The sequence below is a fragment of the Drosophila obscura genome, unplaced genomic scaffold (assembly GCF_018151105.1).
Source record: "Drosophila obscura isolate BZ-5 IFL unplaced genomic scaffold, ASM1815110v1 contig_1, whole genome shotgun sequence".
Classification (NCBI taxonomy): domain Eukaryota; kingdom Metazoa; phylum Arthropoda; class Insecta; order Diptera; family Drosophilidae; genus Drosophila; species Drosophila obscura.
The window spans coordinates 11,428,415-11,447,154 of NW_024542679.1; the positions used below are offsets into that span (position 1 = coordinate 11,428,415).

General features: G+C 41.8%; 2 protein-coding genes across 4 annotated transcripts in view; one reads left to right on the plus strand and one right to left on the minus strand.

Moving 5' to 3' along the window:
- LOC111078767 (heparan sulfate 2-O-sulfotransferase pipe-like) overlaps window positions 1–16,903 on the minus strand; it is a 38,201-nt gene extending 21,298 nt beyond the window's left edge. The window contains exon 1 of one of the 3 annotated variants that reach the window (XM_022373615.2): window positions 16,262–16,586. In XM_022373615.2, coding sequence (XP_022229307.2) covers window positions 16,262–16,350 — 89 coding nt within the window. In that variant the 5' untranslated portion in view covers window positions 16,351–16,586. Of the gene's footprint in view, window positions 1–16,261 lie in introns of all 3 variants that reach the window. The other 2 variants (XM_022373617.2, XM_022373616.2) reach the window with 2 other exon arrangements.
- LOC111078768 (deoxynucleoside triphosphate triphosphohydrolase SAMHD1 homolog) overlaps window positions 1–18,740 on the plus strand; it is a 77,320-nt gene that overhangs the window by 29,150 nt on the left and 29,430 nt on the right. The gene's annotated exons all lie outside the window — the stretch shown is intronic.

The window sequence follows — 18,740 nt, forward strand, 5'->3', positions numbered from 1 at the left end:
ACAGAGTAATTTATTTCAAATGACTGCACTGGCGTCGGAGTTGGAGATGGAGACAGGGACTGTGGACTGTTGACATAGACTGTGTCTAAGGAAAATCCCAGACCTCGCAGCTGGTTTGACTTTCATGAAATGTATCTCTTGCCCATACAGCTACACAGATTGTTAGCTGAAACAGTCACCAGGGCGCTTTCGCTGGGCGTTGGTGATGGTCACCTGCTGTGTGGACTTGGCTCAACTTCTTAACTAGAGTTGGGTATTTTTTTTTTGCTTTGTGGGAGGCTTCATTTCATTAGCCCACAGTTGACGCCAAAAGTTTGTGGCTTATGTGCATGTGAATGTCTCTCGTCGGCCCTGATGATTCGCATTTATGCGCCCGCTTTTTTTTTCGGCCAACTTATTGTTAAAGTTGACACTAAAGTGGCCTGCAAATCCCACTTAAGCGCTGTTGCCACCAAAACTTGGGCCTCGTCTTCTGCATTTACAAACTTTGCTTTTCTTTTTGGGTTTTTTTTTTTTTGTTTGCTTTGCAAATAGCACGGAATTTATTGACATTTTGTTTGGTTCTCTGGACTCGGTTCTCGGTTCTACTCCCATCGGGTTGCCAGGCGTGTAAATGCCGAAAGTTATGTGATTATTAAAATAATTTTACGTGACTGCGTCGATTTCTTTTGGACATTTGGCTGGCTCCACACATGGATTTGGGCGACTCTTCGGGTGGGTTAGCGGTGTTGGTGTTAGGGGTGTTGGATTTCGGTCCGATTGCAGTTCGTTTGCTGCCACGTAGCACATGTGCAGGCCATTAGGGACTCAGGACCAGGGACCTCGAACCATACTCGGTTCGTTAGCGCGATTTTTTTCCGCTTCTCCTATGCGAATATATGTACTATATATGCGTATCTGTACGCGATACGAGTTCCATTTCCCTTTGTGGGTGGGTTTGTTGGTTGTGTGTAGGCGTGGTTAGACGTTGGGGGATCGTGGGAGTAATGGCTGGTGGATTGCCTTCAACAGGGGCGTAGTTGATGTCAGGCTATATATAATTCTAGCTGCTACGTTGTCAAGATGATTGAAATGTGCGTGCCAGAGATCAGGAGGAATATTAAAGAGAAACCTCAAAGATCTTGAAATGATTCCTTGACTTAAAAGTAAGCACAAATTCTGCGTTTCTGTACACAGTTATTTGCCCATCTATCCTCTCCATAACTGTAGATTTCATGCATCTGTAAACCATATTTATTACTACGCTTCAAGCTCTGCTACAAACTGTGCTTTCCATCGAGGAATCACATTAGAATCGCAACGAGTTCAATGTCCAAGACCTCCATTCTCTCCGCAAAACATGTTACACTAGCCAACAGGCCGCACCTTTCACTTGAGTTCAGAGTTAGAGATAAATATACCAATAGTGGGGGGAAAAGAGATGGAAACGACATAAAACAGCCTGACGTTGCATGCAAATTGCTCGCCATTTCCGCTCAGTGTCATTTGGATGCCCATACGTAGGCACCAACTACTACCGACTGCAGACATAATTTAATTAAACGATGGCAAATTTTCCAGCTAATCAAATAGTAAAACGGCATGCGGCCAACAAAATTGCAGCCAGTTTCGTGGCATTAGAAATGAAGATTGCAAAATGAGCAATCCATAAGAAAAAAAAAAAAAAAAAAACGACAAAACGGAATGTACTTCAGTGATATACAATGAAGCAACTTCAATTCCAGCTCCAACTCCAACTCCAGCTCCAACTCCAAGTCATACTTCGAGCAGTGAGCAGGCGCAACAAATTGTTCGAGACATGAAGATTTCTTTCGCAATCAGTCTTATTTTTGGATGGGACCCCACTCCGGCAGTCCCCCCTCCTGCAATCAATATACACGCATTAGACAGATTTCGAAAGGTGTTTGAACTCGTCATAGATTTGCCCTCCCGGCTGCGGCATTAGAAGTGGATAAACAAGTTGAAAGAACTCGCATGAATCGCAGATAAAAATGGAATCATGGGATCGCGGAACATGAAATTCTGCCCCTGACTTTGTAGAAATATTCTCTCTTTTCTATCATTAGCATTTTGTTCAGAATCGCTTCGCCTGGCTGGGGCTCATGAGGCAATGGCAACCCATGACATAACCAACCCAAAGTCTTTGCCTGGCGTGGCGGAAGATCTTTTTTTATAACTAGTTTGGCCCCGGGTCACACACAATGAGTTGCCTGATTTAATATGCAAAGAAATTGATTTTTTTCCACCGCATTTTTGCGGCGTTGCTAAAGTTCAACAAACTTTTAGCCGTGGCCATTTTTTTCGTACAGTTTTTAGGAAGCCTTTTTCGCTTGTCTCGGACTCGGATTTCGTGGGCACTTCATTAGACAATTTTCGTTGGTCCGGCTCCGGGTGCCCATTTGAAATTGTCAACTAAGGTCAGTTAATGAGGCCTTCCGCTGTGTGTTTTTTGGGTTGTGTAAGGTCGCATGAAAATCGTTTGAGAGGCGCATAGAGAGGTGCAATGAGGTCGCCTTTGGGGGGTTCCGTTAGGCCTAGCCGAAAGAAAAGGGTACATTTGGGGTCATGTGATGGAGTTGAGTTTTCCTGAGATTACAGCTGTGCGTGCAAAGAAAAGTTGTAGATGCTGCAATGGGAATGAATTGACAGCGGCAGTGAAGGGAACAATAAGTACGATAAGTAGAATTAATAATACTTTCAAAACTTCACTGCAAAAAGTGGCTGCAGCTTCGATGAGAATGGTGGCCCCTGGAAGGATTCAATTGCTACAGTAATTGGCTTGGGTTTAAGTAAAGTGGTGGGAACCAAATGAAATAGCCCTGTTCACATTTCATCACATCTTTGAAGGGCTTGGCCAGCAACTCACTGAACAATTCCCTCGAATTCGTTGCGGACAGTACTCGACTCGCCTTTCAATTAAACTATTAACTCTAATCTGATAGCAGGCTGCAATGGCGTAGATATCCATCGGCTACCGCAACAGACGTACGGTTAAAATCTCAACACGGCTCGACTCGTAGCAAAACTAGGCCAATTGTAATTAAAACGTTCTACGTGCTTCTCTCAATAATTTCAGGGTTTACTTTGCCTCTGACCCACTTATGGGCGGCACAGAGTCCGCTCTGAAAGTGCGTACCGGAAACGCTGTGTCAAGTCCCAAAGAGAGCCACAAAAAAATATAAGCAAGGAAAATGGAAACTATTATTTGAGTTTTTAGTTGCGGCTGATTAAGCCAATTGAGCAATTGAATTTAGTGACGGCACAGAAAATACGAGTAGTATGGGTAAATACGACCAAAGCAAACACAGAAATAATAAAGTTATGTTTTGATTAGAAAGTTGTATAATCTCAGCGTACGACGAGACCCGCGATGCGATTCGAGCCATGTGAATTTTTTATGCAATTGTTTTTCTTTAGAGTTTTCAGTGTTCGGTTTTCGGTTCGGTTTTTGGTTTTGTTTTTGCACGTACCCATCTATATATCCAGATACTTAAGGTGGGCGGGTGGAGGGATGCAGAAGACAGTGGGCGGCAAATATTGTATTGTATTGTATAAGTAGCGCTAGCAATAACAAGTTTATGCTGCATGGAGCCCCCACAGTCAGTCATATGACTTAATTGAAGGCACAGCAACAGAAGTAGCAAGTGGATGGTTGGGCCAGACCAAGTTTAAGATGCTCTTGTGTACGATGACACCTTTATGATATATTTAAGCGCGTCAGATCATATTATCAATAATGTATACCACAGAGTCGGAGAAATGCTTCCTTTTGAGGCATGGCAAGCCTCTGCTCGAAAACAACATATCCTCCCTATGCTAATGAGGTTATAATAACAATATCCAATGGCTTGGCTGGAGATTGGAACTGTGTTTATTTTAATTTCAAAAATGTTATGCCATTTTTTGAACTACATTTTACCATTTTTTTTTTTTTTTGGTTTCGTTGTTGTTGCATTTGCTGTTGTTCATTTCTATTATTTTTTTGTGGTTTGTTTGCTCTAATAACAAGACTCTGTCAGCGTTTAAAAACTCATCAAAAAACCGTTTTTCTCATTTCACTGTTGCCGCGACGCACTGCGCTGTTATTGTGGTAAAGTAATTGTTATAAATTTTAAGTAAATAAGCAAAGGAAATAACAAAAAATAATGTGGCTGCCCAGCCCCAACCAAAAAGTCGCTTTTAACATTGTTTAAATAGAGAGTGGAAGGTCCAGCAAATTTGTTTGGACTTTAATGCAATTTTTGGCTACATTTGCGGTTCATTTTTAAAGAGGTTTTAATGTAGTTTATATAAGGTTTTCGGAATGTACATTTTGGTATAAACGATTAGAGCATAATTTGTGGTATGTTCACAAGCGCTTCATTAACTTTAAAGACGTGCGTTTAAAGCAATCGGAAAGCATTAACTAAAAAGGTTGATTAAGGCCATTCTATTATCTGGTTGCATGCTTGTTCTGCTTTTACATATTTTCCCAATAAAGAAAAAACATCACCATACAAAATTTTCATGTTATCCACGCATTTGCTCTAGTCTGAATGCGTTCAGTTCAGCAAAAAAAAAAATCCACATACATATAGTACGAGTATGTACGTAAAAATAACCATTAACCGAACGGTGAATTGTCCGAAATTATTATAAATTATATTAAATTTCTTTGCTGTACGAACAGCCGGCCAACACGCTCAAGTGTAATATAATATTTGGCTTGCATGGTCAAAATACAAGTTAATGACTTTACCAGTTCAAGCGTACCGTACCAAAAAAAAAATGAGTAAAAATAATGATAATTAAACAAATCTGTTAAACACAGCCAACAGAGAGAGAGAGAGACTACGAGTATGTATCTATGGTAGCGTTAGAGATGCTGTCGAGCAGTGGCCTCAACAGACCTGGGGAATGTGAGGCTTTTCACGCCTTTGCATTCAAAGCAATCAGCAATATCGTTGGATGGGATAGGATAGGTCGTATATCGTCTGCTTAAAGTAGCATTTAACACGCACGGACTTGACTGTGCAGGACCGAGCGTGCCAGCTGGCTAGTCAAGCATGCATCTCTCCATCTCCCTCTCCATCTCCCTCTCCATCTCCCTCTCTCTCTTTTTGAATCTGTTTCTCCATCTCTGATTGTTCATGACATTCGTCTATCCATCAGCCGGCTTGTTGGAAATATTTCACGTTTCTTATAGAACGTGATCCCATAAAAAAAGAGTGAAATAAAAGCAAAGAAGAACTCTTGTCCGCACCGGTCATCATCTTTTGGCTGGGAAAGTCCGATTCGATCAATACTTGGCTTAGTTTTCTTGTTGTTGTTTTGTGTTTCTCTCACTGTTCAGAAAACAAAAAGCAACTCAACTTTCAATTGCAAATTGTGCGGCATTTTCAGGGAACGTGCAACTGCAACGCTCCGCTGAGAATCAGTGTCCCCCTGCGACAAATTGTTTTTTTCCTCTCCTCGCTTTATGCAGCCACACAGATGCAGATACAGAAAACACTCACAGCTGCAGATACATATGTATTTGCAAATGGAGCTGTATCCGTAGCTGTTGCTGTAGCTGCGGCCAAGTCAGAGTCACAGTCATGGTCGTTGAATAAAAGTGTCAATCTTGGCCAACAACATCATTATCGCCATCATCATTATCAAAAGCCAAAGACAATTTTGCTCTTTTGTTTTGCCAATTTTGTCTTGCCGCAAAAACAAATAATTGTAAAAATTTCAATGGAGAGTAGCGTCGAAAAGTAGCAGAAATATTAGAGAGAAATATCTGAGAGTTTTATTGAATAATTTTGTGGTTTCGCTTGGGAGCAAGTGAAAAGAGAATTGTGACCTGATCTTTGCCTTCTTCTTGTCAAATTAAAATAATGATTTATTTTACAAGCCATTTCTTTTTGATGTACATGCCATGCGTCTCAAGGATTTTTATTAGTTGATTTATGTAAGCTATAAACTGGCATGCACTAAAACCAAATGCATCTTTAATGCACACTCGTATTTGAATTTGATTTGGCAATAAATCTGTTTCTCTTGCTCGAATTGTTTTACATTTATTGCAGGAAGGAGAAACTTCTTCACTGACAATCCAAAACTGCTTGGCAAAAACCATACAATTAGAAGGTCATCTAACCCACTTTGGGATAACATGTTCCATGTTCCATTCTCCCAACTATATTTGCCTTCCTGTGCCCTGTACCCATGCCCATTCGCATTCGCATTCCGTGTGTGTATGTCATATGTGGAGTGAACAAGTGAGGTGAAGCTTCATTTGGCTTGGATTAACGCGACTTGTAATTAAGTTGTAAAATCTACGTGCTGGCTTTTCACGACTACCCACGAGCATATCTGCCTCCAGGTTGCACATAAAAGTCCTAAGTACACAACACATTTTGTGGATGTGTGGCATGGAGTGGAGTTCTGTGGAAGTGGCGTTTTAGGGGCAACTTGTGGCAGAAAATGTAAATGCAAATTCATTAAGCCTTGCTTTTCCCTTCACCTTTTTTTGTTTTTCGGGGCATTCAGATTGTGGTTGTAGATGTTGCATGCTGCCTGCTGCCTGCAACATGTTGTCTGTCAGTCTATTAACACACTCCAATTGTCATTTGTTTTGCTAAGGGGCTAGAGTTCTGTGCAGAGAGATGGTTTTTGTGCTGGTTGGTTGTCATCGCTCCACGACAATTAACGAATCTCATATCTCATGGCCATAAATCAGCCCGAGTTGCTGATGTGTGGAATAGCCCTGGATTTTGTGTGGTGTGTGGTGTGGTGTGCCAAATGGCTTTTGTGGGTCAAATTGTAAACAATTAACTCTTATGGCAACCGATTTCACTGCGAAGGTTTATAATTTTAATTGCGATAATGGGCAATGAGATCAGGAGCTTGTAGCGCTGCGGGAAGAGCTCCAAATAGCATCGTAATGATGCTGGATTTCTGTTTATTGTGTGGATTGTATTGAAGATTATGAAGATTGGCAGTTTTGATAATTTTTTGTGCCATTTGTGGTCTGCATATCTTTCACTTATTCTCAAAGGTAAAGTCATAATTCTTAGTAAGATTCCATTCGTTGATTACATTCAGGGTCAGCCACAAAATACTTTGTTCTGCCAAGAAACAAGACCTATAAAATGTGGCAAAGAGTGGAAGGAAAAGCTTTAAGTCTCACATTTCGCTAAAAGGATGCTTTTTCCTCTCTGTCTGTCTCTCTCTCTCTCTCTCTCTGTAGCTTTCTGTGAGGTTAACTCTATCTGTGTCTGTATATCTCAGTCTATCTTTCTGCCCTTCCTTATTTGACTGGGTGCCAGAACGTGCAGCTTGCAGCGAATGTTAATAACATTTTGTGTCCACAACAACAGGAACAACCAACAAAATTTACGCACTCAACAACAGAAGAGAAGAACTCGAGATGGTTGTTGTTGGTATGCTGGTATGCTGCTGCAGCTGCTGGTTGTTGCTGTTGTCGCCATCGTTGTCGTTTCCTTTAACGAGCTCTTCCTTGTTGCAACTGGCGCACGTGACACGCCCCCCAATACAGCAGCCCACATCCGGTTGCTTGCCACCAAAAATTCAGCCTTCAACTTCTGCTCCTTCGACTTGGGCTCGGTCTGCCTCTTTCCTTCCGTCTGCTCGGTTCGGTGCTTACTTTTACTACTTGACGCTGTCATTTGCGGCATTGCAATTAATTTTTGCCCTGCTCTGTATCTGTGAGAGTGTAACTCTGAGTGTGTGCGTGTATCTGCGAGTCTGCACGTGTGTGTGCTGGGCTGTGCTGTGGGCGGGCGGGTTCAGAGGCCAAGCAACTTGGCGCACTAATTTCTGATCACAGCAGCGCGCTAAACAAGAAGAAGAAGCTGTATAGCAAGACCAGGACCAGGACCTGGGAGGAGCTCTGTAAGCTGGAGGCTACATCTTCGTTGTCAAACGCTTCTCATTTAACGCCTGCATGGACTCCAAAGAAACAGAGAGCGGGAGGCAGGTGCTGATGGTGGTGGTGCTCCTAGGGGACGACCAGCAGGATTGTGTCTTGGGTTGGAAGTTTGAACTCCTTCAGAGAACTGAACATTGCATTGTTGTTTTTACCTGAAGGAAGTCTTTGTTAAGGGCTTGCGCGTTGGAAAATTGATATTGACAGAGGGATTATAAAGATTAATTTGCAATGCAGACAAACTGGCAAACTGGGAATAAGTCAATACCAAGGGTTCTGCACAGAGGAGCACTTTAAGTAAGATATAATTTGATAAGAATACGCGCAGATGTCGCTGACATGTCCTCAAAGAAATCTTTGAATATTCGCAAATAAGTTTCAGCTTAATTTAACCCCGGGAAAGAATCTCCTCTATCTGCAGCAAGACTGCAATCTCCTTGGCCGCAAGTCACTTGCCAATTTGCGTAAACCGAAATTACCTCAGGAGGAGATCTCTCTCTCTCTCTCTAGCTATTATCCCATCTGGTTGAGCCCACCTATGGGGTGGGCATCCCATGTATCAAGTATTTGTATCACTCCCTGACTTTCACATGACAAACCCAATCGGTTGGGTGATGTAAAAAAGAGCGGAGCAAAATGTATCAGGCGGATGACTGCAAGACCGAAACTTGCTATTCAAATTGGTGTCAACCAGTCAACTGGACGCCAAAGAAAGTGGCGCCACGACAGAAGCTGCCACTGCTGCTGTTGCTGCCACCGCCCAGGCACAGGCACAGTCACTGGTACAGGCACTGGCACAGTCACAAGACCCAGTCTCAGTCCCAGTCTCAGCCAGAGCCCCAGTCTCAGTCTTAGTCTCCAAAGTAGGTCGCCATCGGAGTCTCGGAGTTCGTCGGCAACTCGTTTAACCGGCGACTGAGGGAAAACTTGCTTCAAAGAGTACAAAAAAATATACTGAGCATGCATCCTGTGGGACATCTTCGCAGACTAAACGGGACTAAAGCTGCATTAAAATTAAATTTTATTTTCAATTTTATTTGTCTTTCTTCTCTCTCTTTGTGTGCGAGCAGAGCGAGCGGAGTGTGTCTCAGCTTGTTTTCGAAAATGTTTGCTTAAATTAATTAAGCAATTCAATTTCCTTTGCAGGTTTCTTTCTTTTTTTGTGCTCTTTTTTGCTTTTCCTATATTTGCCATTGCATTTATGTTAATTGGTGAATGAGGGTGGATGGAATGGCGAAAGGATGTGGGAGATATCTGCGAGTATGAGTACATAAGAAAAGTTTCCAACCCAGCAAAAGTTGTTTCAAGTGCGATATGGCTGTGCTCTGATCCGAAGATGTGGAGGAAACTTTTTCCCTCGCAGCCAACTCTTTGAAATATTTATAAAGAATATTTTTTTACAGTCTGAGCTTAGGTCAAATTAATAGATTGGCCTGAAATCTTTTTCAGTACATGGAAATCTCGCTTGTATCCAATCTATTACAAACAAAAAAATCCCCTCGAAAACATATTTAAGCTCCTCTTTGGCTTTGGTTAATTAAAAAGATACGAGACACGAAGAAGGGGGGGGGATTATGTTAAAGCTGCCATTATCGGACCCATCAAAATGCAATGGGCAAACAGACAAACGCAAGATTATATGTTAGCCAAGCAAATACTCGACAAAGACTCAGACTCAGGCTCAGGCTCAGACTCAACTGGCAACGTTGTAGTCTCTTATTGGCTTTTGTTTAGTGAAAGGCAATTCATTGGGGGTACGTAACACACACACAGATAGATCCGCCAGGCTGCACCTGCCACCAGACCAGAGCTCCACCTAATGTCCAAACATTTGTTCAAGACTCTAAAACAGTTGCAGCCGAAAGTCCACGCACAGCTGGTGGCCACCCAACTCAGTGGGCGCTGAGCGAGCGGGCATCTTCGACACGTTACCCGCACCTGACAGTCATTCCTCATCGGAGTTGAAATTTTGGCCCTAATATGCCCCAAGCACAGCACGTGGGGCATAAACTTCCCCTAGCCCCCGATAAATCCAACCCTCCCCCCAATCCCCCCATTAATGCAATTTCGGCGCTGCTGGCAACAAAAAGAGATGATAGGAAGATTTATGATTTACGAACATGATGTTTGAACATGTCGATAACCGATACGACGCTGGGGCGAGGGCATCATTAAAATCAATTTTGATTTGCCAACCTCCTCCTTTCACCAAAAACTTCAAGTAAATGTACCAGGGCTGGGATGTGAGGCGTGGAGGCGTGGCATCGCCTGCTACTTGGGGGTGTTCATTAGGGAGCAGCTTGATCGAATTTACTTTCTTTTACAGCGCTACTACAATGGATTCGACATGGCATGGCTAACTCTTTTTCAGGCAATCAAATCCATGCTTTAATGGAGCCCAAAGTAAATGAGATGATTGTACCAGTACTTGTCATGGATATAGAAATCAGTTGAAAGAGGAGATTGTCAAATGGTTGATTGGCAGTGGAAGCTAAGTAGCTTGAGGATTGCCCAAGATATTATTGGGTTAAGTTAGCATCTCCAAAAACATTTAAGCTTTTAAGTATTATTTTTGGCCTATAATCTGTCTAATCGGGTACCCATTCAAATCTGGAATGTCCACTCTAAGCAAATTCACTTCAGATTTGTATTTTGTGTACCTCGCATACTTGTCATGCCGATGGCAATCAAAAGCCCGCAGTGAGTGCAATTAAAACAGAATTTAATTATAGTAAGGCTCGTCGGGATCCTCCTCGAGCTGTGGACCGCTTTTCCGTTGCGGTTGGGCCCCAAAAGAGTTAACAGCTCTCTGCCTCTGCGACAGCGGCGGCACATGACTTGGTCGGGCCTGGTTCATGTGGTCATTACGTCATGAGGCAGCAGCTTTGGAGTGGCACAGCCAAAGGCGCCACAGAAAAAGTGGCAGTGGCATAGGCATAGGCAGCGACAGTGGCAGAGATACTGGGGGAAAAATGAGGAAAAACTTGTAAGCCAGGCAGACAGAAACCGCATATTTGTCGTGAGCATTTTGTTACAATTTCAATTTCGGCCCGGTCCATTGTTGGGGGTCGGTTTCTAGACGACTCTAGATCCATGTACGAGTATCTGTAAGTATCTGTCCGAGGCGTAGTCGGCATTGGCACGACTACTCGGCTTTGGGCTTTGGGCTGCCTGCCTGCTTGCCTGCCTGCATTTGAAAGTGCATTTGTTTCGGTCTTGGCCAATATTTGCCAACTCAAAGACTAAATATCAAACTGGTTTATTGCAGTATTTTCTAGTTTGAACGGCTTCTCTAAGACTGTGTCTTTTTCCGACTTGATGAAAAGGCCTTTTATGGTGTTTGAGCTCCGGTTTTTGGCATCTCAAGTGCAAGGGAGTGGAACTGCGAAACGGAGTGGAAGTTTGGTTGGTAAGCAAACATTGAATAAAACCCATCAAAACCCCGACCACTGAATGCTCGGATGGCAAACAAAAAAGTGAAAAGATAATTCCATCAAAGATTCGCAGTGATAATTGTAGACCAATTGATATGAGATATGCTTTCACCTAACAATGGGACGCACTTCTAATGCCACTGCCACCCACCTGGCGTTATTTCAGCATCCCAGACATGTCCCAAGCGCCGCTCCGCGGTCTCAGCGACATCAGATATTCTGCTCGCCTAAGTAGCCAGCGCCCATAAATCTCCGGCAGTTGTTGTAAAAGTGATTTACATACTGAAGGCAAGAGAAGCCCCGGTGGGAGCCTACCCAGGGAAGCCACACTTTCGCTATGTGTGAGAGAGCGGCAGAGAAGAAATTAAATTTAAATTTGCTTTCGTCTGCATTTGGAAAAACTTTAAAAAACACTCGCAAACATTTATATCCGTAGCCGTACCCGTACTCGAACAAACGAGCAAAACGTAATTTGTGCTTCTTTTTTTGTTTTTTTTGTCGTCGTTCGTCTTCTTTCTTATTTATAGTATTTTGCATGCATATTTGATCAAAAACAATCAAATTTTATGAGAAAGTACGAAAAACAGCAGACAAACATCTTGAAATGTTTCGGGAAAAACGAAAAATGGAAAAGCTGTGTCTTCTTTTTCTTTGTTTTTGTTTTTTTTTGCGCAGAGTGTTTTGTCTGGTGTGTGTGTGCGTACAATGTTGCATAAAGATCTTTTTAGATGAAAGTCTGTAGTTTGGTTAGGAAGTGCAAAAAGACATACATTGTGTGGACTGTAAGCAAGAAGACGAGGGCCCATTATGACAGCAAAAAGATTAATTAGCATGGATAATATCTACACACATCAAAGGGGAAACAGGAAATGAGAATGGGGAAAAGAAGTGTCTTAAATATTCATCTGAAGACAGAAGTTTACTCTCCAAATTTAAAGACCGGTTGGGTAACACTTTAAGTGCCTGAACACACCAAATATTACGCGAAATATTACGATATTTTTTAGATATTAGTTAAGTGAAGAATCTAATTTTCGTTTCAATAGTTTCTGTGTAAGACATGCAAATGTGTGCAACTAATATTTACGACTGCAGTTAAGGCGAATATGTGAGTCTGCCTCATTGAGGTGCGAATTGACCCAGTCGCAGCAACATTCGAAGTGAAATTTCGTGATAATAAATTTGATTTTATTTCAAGAGCCCTTTTGCATTGAACTTGAATATTTCAATGGCCCTTCCATTTAGTATTTTCCTACACCATACAACCTTGAGTTGCTTTATGATTACTCCACTTGAAACGAATTTTGTCAACGACTTTGAACCCAACTGTATGATCTGGTTCCACATTCGTCAGCTTCCACTGTCAGCTTCACCTTTTGTCGAGCAATTTGCACTTTTGGTTCGACAAATTTGTAACTGGCCAAAGGAAAAAAAATGCATCATCATCGTTGTCGGGGCTGTTACGCATTACTCGCCACGCCCATTTCGCTCCAGAGCCCATATCTGTACGTAAAGTGAAAGCTATATACATAATTTCCATCTGTCTTCGTCTGCGTCTCTGTGGAAGTGTAGTTTTTCACTTGTTTTATTTTTAGCCCAAAAAGTGTTGCACATTTTTCACATGATTGTGTTAATCAGCTTTTGCCTTTCTTATAAACTCTATACTATGCTTAAAATAATGCGAATTTTTCGCTGTATTTTGTCCCAGGTCGACATTTGACCGTTTTACATAATGTCTGCCCCGTTGGGGACACCACAAAATAAGGCCGGCTGTCTCTGGGAGGGGGCGTTGTTTTTGGAGTCCACACAGGCATAACCAAAGTTGTCTGTTTTATGATCCACTAATAACGGTCATATAGTTATAGACTACGAGTAACTCTGTTTGGCCGTGGGCGTTTGGTTGGAATTGCAAGTGGAATTGGTCTGGGCCGGCTAAAGCTGTTAGTCATCTGGTCCAAGAGGTGCTAAACGGCTGCGGTCATAAATTGTTATGATGTACTACATAAATACACATATACATATGTATAAAGCATGTAAACATTTTGTGGGCTTTCACTTGCCAAAAGTTGCGTGCGAAATTTGGAAATGGTACATATAGGGAGCTACGGTGAGAGCGGAAAGGGAGTTTCACTACCGATCATGCGGGTTAGGTGTGAAAATTCAGCAAAAATTATTTAAAGTGCGGGCTGCCCTTTGTTGCTCTAGATGTACACATATTGTTTAGTAGAAATAAATACTTTAATTCCATTTTGCCTATTGTTTGGTTGCCACTCTCTCTCACTATAGATAATCTCTCGTTAGCTCTCGTTGTGTTTGAAAGCCGTCCCATGCAGCCACAGCACCAACAGCAATATAGGGTAACAGCAGTGCGACTCTCACTTTGCAGCATGTGGCTGAACTTTGGGCATCTCCCACTATTCTTGAAAAATACACGACCTGTGGCAAATTGATGAACAAAAGCGTTGATTGCTTCGCGGTGAGAGACAGACTTTTCAATTTTCTTCTGCAGTAATTCGCCACCCACATGGCGTACTCCTGCTGAAATAATTAGCTTTCCCATTGCTCGCCAGCAGCGTGAAAAGCGTACAAGAAACATATGTACATAAATGTGTACATACATATGTGCTAGCAACAACACGAATAAAATCAAACAAAATGCGAAATAAAATATGTACAACAAATCGCATGGATGCAATTACAAGTGTGTGAATGTTTCTGCGAGTGTATGAGTATGTGTTAGTGAGTGCATGTCTGTAGCTGATTGTGGCAGTCGATCCAAGTGCTCAGAGAAAGAAAGAAAAAATATTTAAAAGAGAGTATGAAGAGCAACCCACAAACAAACTCTCTTGTTTTCTCTGCAAGCCCGGCTTGGAGAGAGAGAGAGAGAGCTCTCTCTATTTCTCTGTGACCCACTTTTGTGACGTTCGTCGGTTCTAAATAATTTCAGTCACGATCCAAGTTGCAATGAAAATAAAAGTAAGACGGCTATGAGGTAAGCCCTAATCCATAGCGAAAATAAATTGGCAAAAATATAATTTATGCTAATTCATGCGAAAGTAAAGCATATGTCATAATCATATTAGATTCTGACAATTTGACGGTCAATAATTATTGACTTTTAAAATACTTTTCCTGCTTCAAGTGCTTTGAACTCGATTTATAGCGTGTATCGCGTGTTAATGAAGCTGCCTGCCCAACATCTGTCCGGCAGTTATTTAAGCCCAACCAATTAATGAAATTAATTAATATCAATTGGTAAATGCACAAAAGAGTTGTGTAAATAACGACTACAGCTACATGCACCAATGTTGTTTTTCCCCTTGGGAAAATCACATATCAATATTTAAATATTTGCACAATTTTGTTTCCACAAACAATAAGATTGTCTTTTCGCTAAATTGCAGTACCAATTATAAAAAAAAAACATGTTCTTTTCCCAGTAGCAAAAAATAATTGTTTACCCATCAGTTGATTGATTGACTGACTGCCAGACTGATTGAGCGACTGACCAACGGACCAAGGACTGACTGAGCACTGAGAGTTGCAGGCAGAAGCGAATTGTCAAAGTGAGCGTGAAATTAATGCAACTGCGTGAATTAAGTACACAAAGCAAATGTTTGCCCATAAATCAGACATTTAATTAATGCCAGTAATTCATATATTAACTATTGTAATAATTTGTTCTTTAAATAATCGAGTGAAAATCCATGCGGAATGTGCATATGTGCATGGATGTGATAAGAGAGAATTAATTAAATTTTCCCATGCTCACTTCATAATTTTGTTAAAGACTTTTGTCTAGGCAGAAAAGTTTATTCCCATGCGCTCACATTTAGATGGACTCCATTTAGGTTGAAGTTAATGAAAGCCAAATTCTCACACCCTTTTTGAAAATTTTTTCCCCAAAGCCAATTAGCCCATATCATGTGTATATTCAGCGTATCATTAGTTTACATCTCGACGCACTCGTTGCAACAGTTTCGCTATTTTGGGCCACACAAACATTGCACAATGACGGACGCAGTGGCTCAGATCTGTGGCCCAAACACCTCTGAATGGTCAAAACTGCCGGGGCGTCCGTCGACCATCAGCTAATGAGCGGACAGTCAGTCAGTCAGTCAGTCAGTCCAACGGGCCACAAGCCGATCCGAACTTAACAGAACTGACGTTAGCTGAGTTCTGTAAAAGGCCAGAACAAACAGTAAAAAATGTGAGCCAAGAGGGGGAGACGGCTCTGGTCTTTTGGCTACTTGAAATAGTTGAAGTTGAGTTGAGTTTTTTTTTGTTTTTCCTTCTTTTTCTTTTGGGGTTTCTTTTCATCTTTGTGTGCCGGCCCCAAGGTGCTACAGCAAATGAGTTATGAGAAGAATTGAATAAAAAACAGCACCACGAAAATGTATAAAGATTGTAGCATTTAAAGTAGAGCAAAGATTGAAATAAAAAAAGCAGCAGCAGCGGCTAGATTAATAGAAATATCTGCAATTACTATGCTGCTGCTGCTGGAGCACTTAAAATTTCACGAAAAAGTTTAAGTTTTTTTTTCCTAGATCAACTTAAGTTTTACTTCAATTATATAGACGAGTACGAGTATATCTAACTCCGCTGACCCTGAAATGTCTTTCACTTTTAGCTGACCAAAATGGCAGCTGCGAAAACGGAAAGTTAAACGAGAGCAAAACTCGGATCTCTTTCAAGACTTCATCTTCATGTACGAAGCAGTCATTCAGCCAAGCCACCATCCAGCAATCCATCCAGCAACGTAGTACTCGATTCATTCAATAGGCAATTATGACCGGTTTTCAATTAAACTGAAAACTGGAACTCAATTGCATTTCCTCTTTCAAATAAACTTTAGATTCTGGGGTGTAAAGAAAGAAAGAGAGAAAGAAAGATATCTCTCGCTTGGATCACTTACCGCTTGGGATACGGTATACGGCGATATTTGAAGGCATTTTCCACATCGCGCAGCTTCATTTTGTACGAACGATCGGCGCCCAAAGACATTCAACGAAATACACTCGCAATAAGATAGACACACACGCGTTAGATAGATCACTGGTGATCTTCCAAGATTCTCTCTATCGATAGATATGTTTGTCTGAGAGAGAACTTTCGGCCAGCACTTCACAGTGGTAAATATTTAATTTTTGGGGCAAGCGGCTCCAAGTGTTAGCAGAGCTACGAGAGAGACACAGACGTCTGGAGCTCACAACGTTCGCGGCTTAACTGAATGTTCCTTGGGGCACTTGGCCGCCTTTTTGGCCAACTTTGAGTCGACAGCGACGGCGCACGAGCGTCGGCCGCTTAGCGCTTACGTTTTTACCGTTCATTGTTGTTGTGTGTTGCTTTTACCATTTTCTTTTGCGGCTTACTCTCTTGGGCAGATCTTTCGTTTGCTCTCTTTCGCTCTGTTGTCGTCTCTTTGGCCCAAGCCGAGCTGAATATTATGGGACGTGACTGTGGTCCATTTGTTTGTGGTAACATTTTTATATTACCAGTCGTCTGACATTAATCTACTTGGGCATATTTATTTAGGTCGCTCATATTGAAACACTGTGTGTTCTCTATCGCTGGGGAATATAGTTCAGCCAACTGTTCAAATATCCTCCGGTGCCCAATGTACAACCTGTTGAAACAGTTGGCCAACCTCAATATTCTTTTGCCCAAAAAAGAAAAAAAATACCCAATACTATGGGACCTCCACCACGTTGGCAGATACTTAGAACATTTCTAGCTAATTTTTGTTACTTGAGGAACAGGTTTACCTTTGAACTTCTCCCCCGCCCCTGATAATTATTATAATGGGCGGCCGAAAAGCTGACCTTCCCGGTTTCGTAATTTCCATCGATTAGTTTTTGGCGTTCGTGCATAATTTACAGATTCTTCTCGATTCTTTTGGCCTTCTTCATTATTAATTTGCCTGCCAGTATTATTCTGGATTCTTGTATAATTTTTCGCAGAGTTAGTTTGGAAATTTCTATAGAAGCTCTGTTCTCTTAGCCTCCGCACTTGCTGTCCGCAAAGCTCATTGACCCTCATTGGCTTAGAGGCACTTGGTGGCAACAGTGGGCGGTAAGAGTATGCTGACCGACTTGCTGAACTGTGTGGTGTAACTTGAAATTCTATGAAAGCTATACTTTATATGATTAAAAACGAATGAATTCCATTTAAAATTAAATTAAAAATCAAATAAAAGTTACACTTAAAACATATACTTACGCAGCTGACTGTATCGCGACTTCTCCACCAAATGGCGTCTGTCGGCTGTGCCAGACCCACAACTATCTGCCTATATCCACACTTTTGTTCGGCAACAAAAAAGCTGATTGTTTAGACTATATATTTTTTGCGATTTTTTCAACAAGCTGAAAATTCGTGTAAATTTCTCGATAACAAAGGCAAAAAACCAAAAAGTGCCAGCGTCAACATAAAACTAATGAAAAAGTTAAATAACAAAAATAAAACGAAATGCAAAAAACAGCTACCGGCAACTGGCTATAATAAACGAGTATATGTATGGTAATAATTGAAAGTTTCTGTAATTAGCACCAAGAAGGAAAGAGAAATGAGTGGAGAAAGATATGGCCGATCAGATTGATAAGTCATTTGCATAAAGAAGAATTCCAGTGGCCAGTTGCAGCGATGATTTGGACAAATTAATTGGGATTTGTGACCACACTTCTATTGCCTAACCCCAGATAGTTGGCGCTGGAGAGAGATGCCCTGATGACAGTTTGTGGTGCGAGGTCCATCAACGGGTACTAAAGTTTCGTTGTGTTCTTCTGGTTGTTGTTGCTGCTGCTGGTCTGGTATCTTTCATGTTTTGTTTCTGCTGCCAAGTGCTGGTTGTTGTCGTACGAGTATTGTTGCTTTTCGTTGTTGAAAGCGGGATTGTGTGGGGAACAGAACTGGCCCCTGCGTGTGGCAGTTTTGCTGAGCTGCCAACTCGATTGTAAACAACTTCAATTGGCCCTAGGTGCAAATACGAATACAAATATGCCCATATGTGTGTGCATGTGTGTGGGGGAGGTATGCGTGTGTGTACATCGAGGGTGGATAGGAAAGTACCGAAGGCACGAAATGTTAGTGCCGGGATATGTAGTACCGAAAAATGGATATCGATTGGCATGCCACGCCCAGTTTGGTGGATGTTTAACCAAGATATAGGGTGGCGCTATATCTCGAGTAAAAAAGGTCAGATAGGCAAAAAAACTACTTTCCCTGGATCGTGGGAGTCCAGACTGTTCAGCAATATCCTTTCTTGTTTTACTTTCTCTGCACTTTTTGTGCTTAAACTTTTCTACTTTTGAAAGCAATTCGTGGCAACTCTTTCTGCCCGCCTCGTTGACATGGTCCCGTGTTTTTGTCGCTTATCAACGCTATTTCGACCAGGT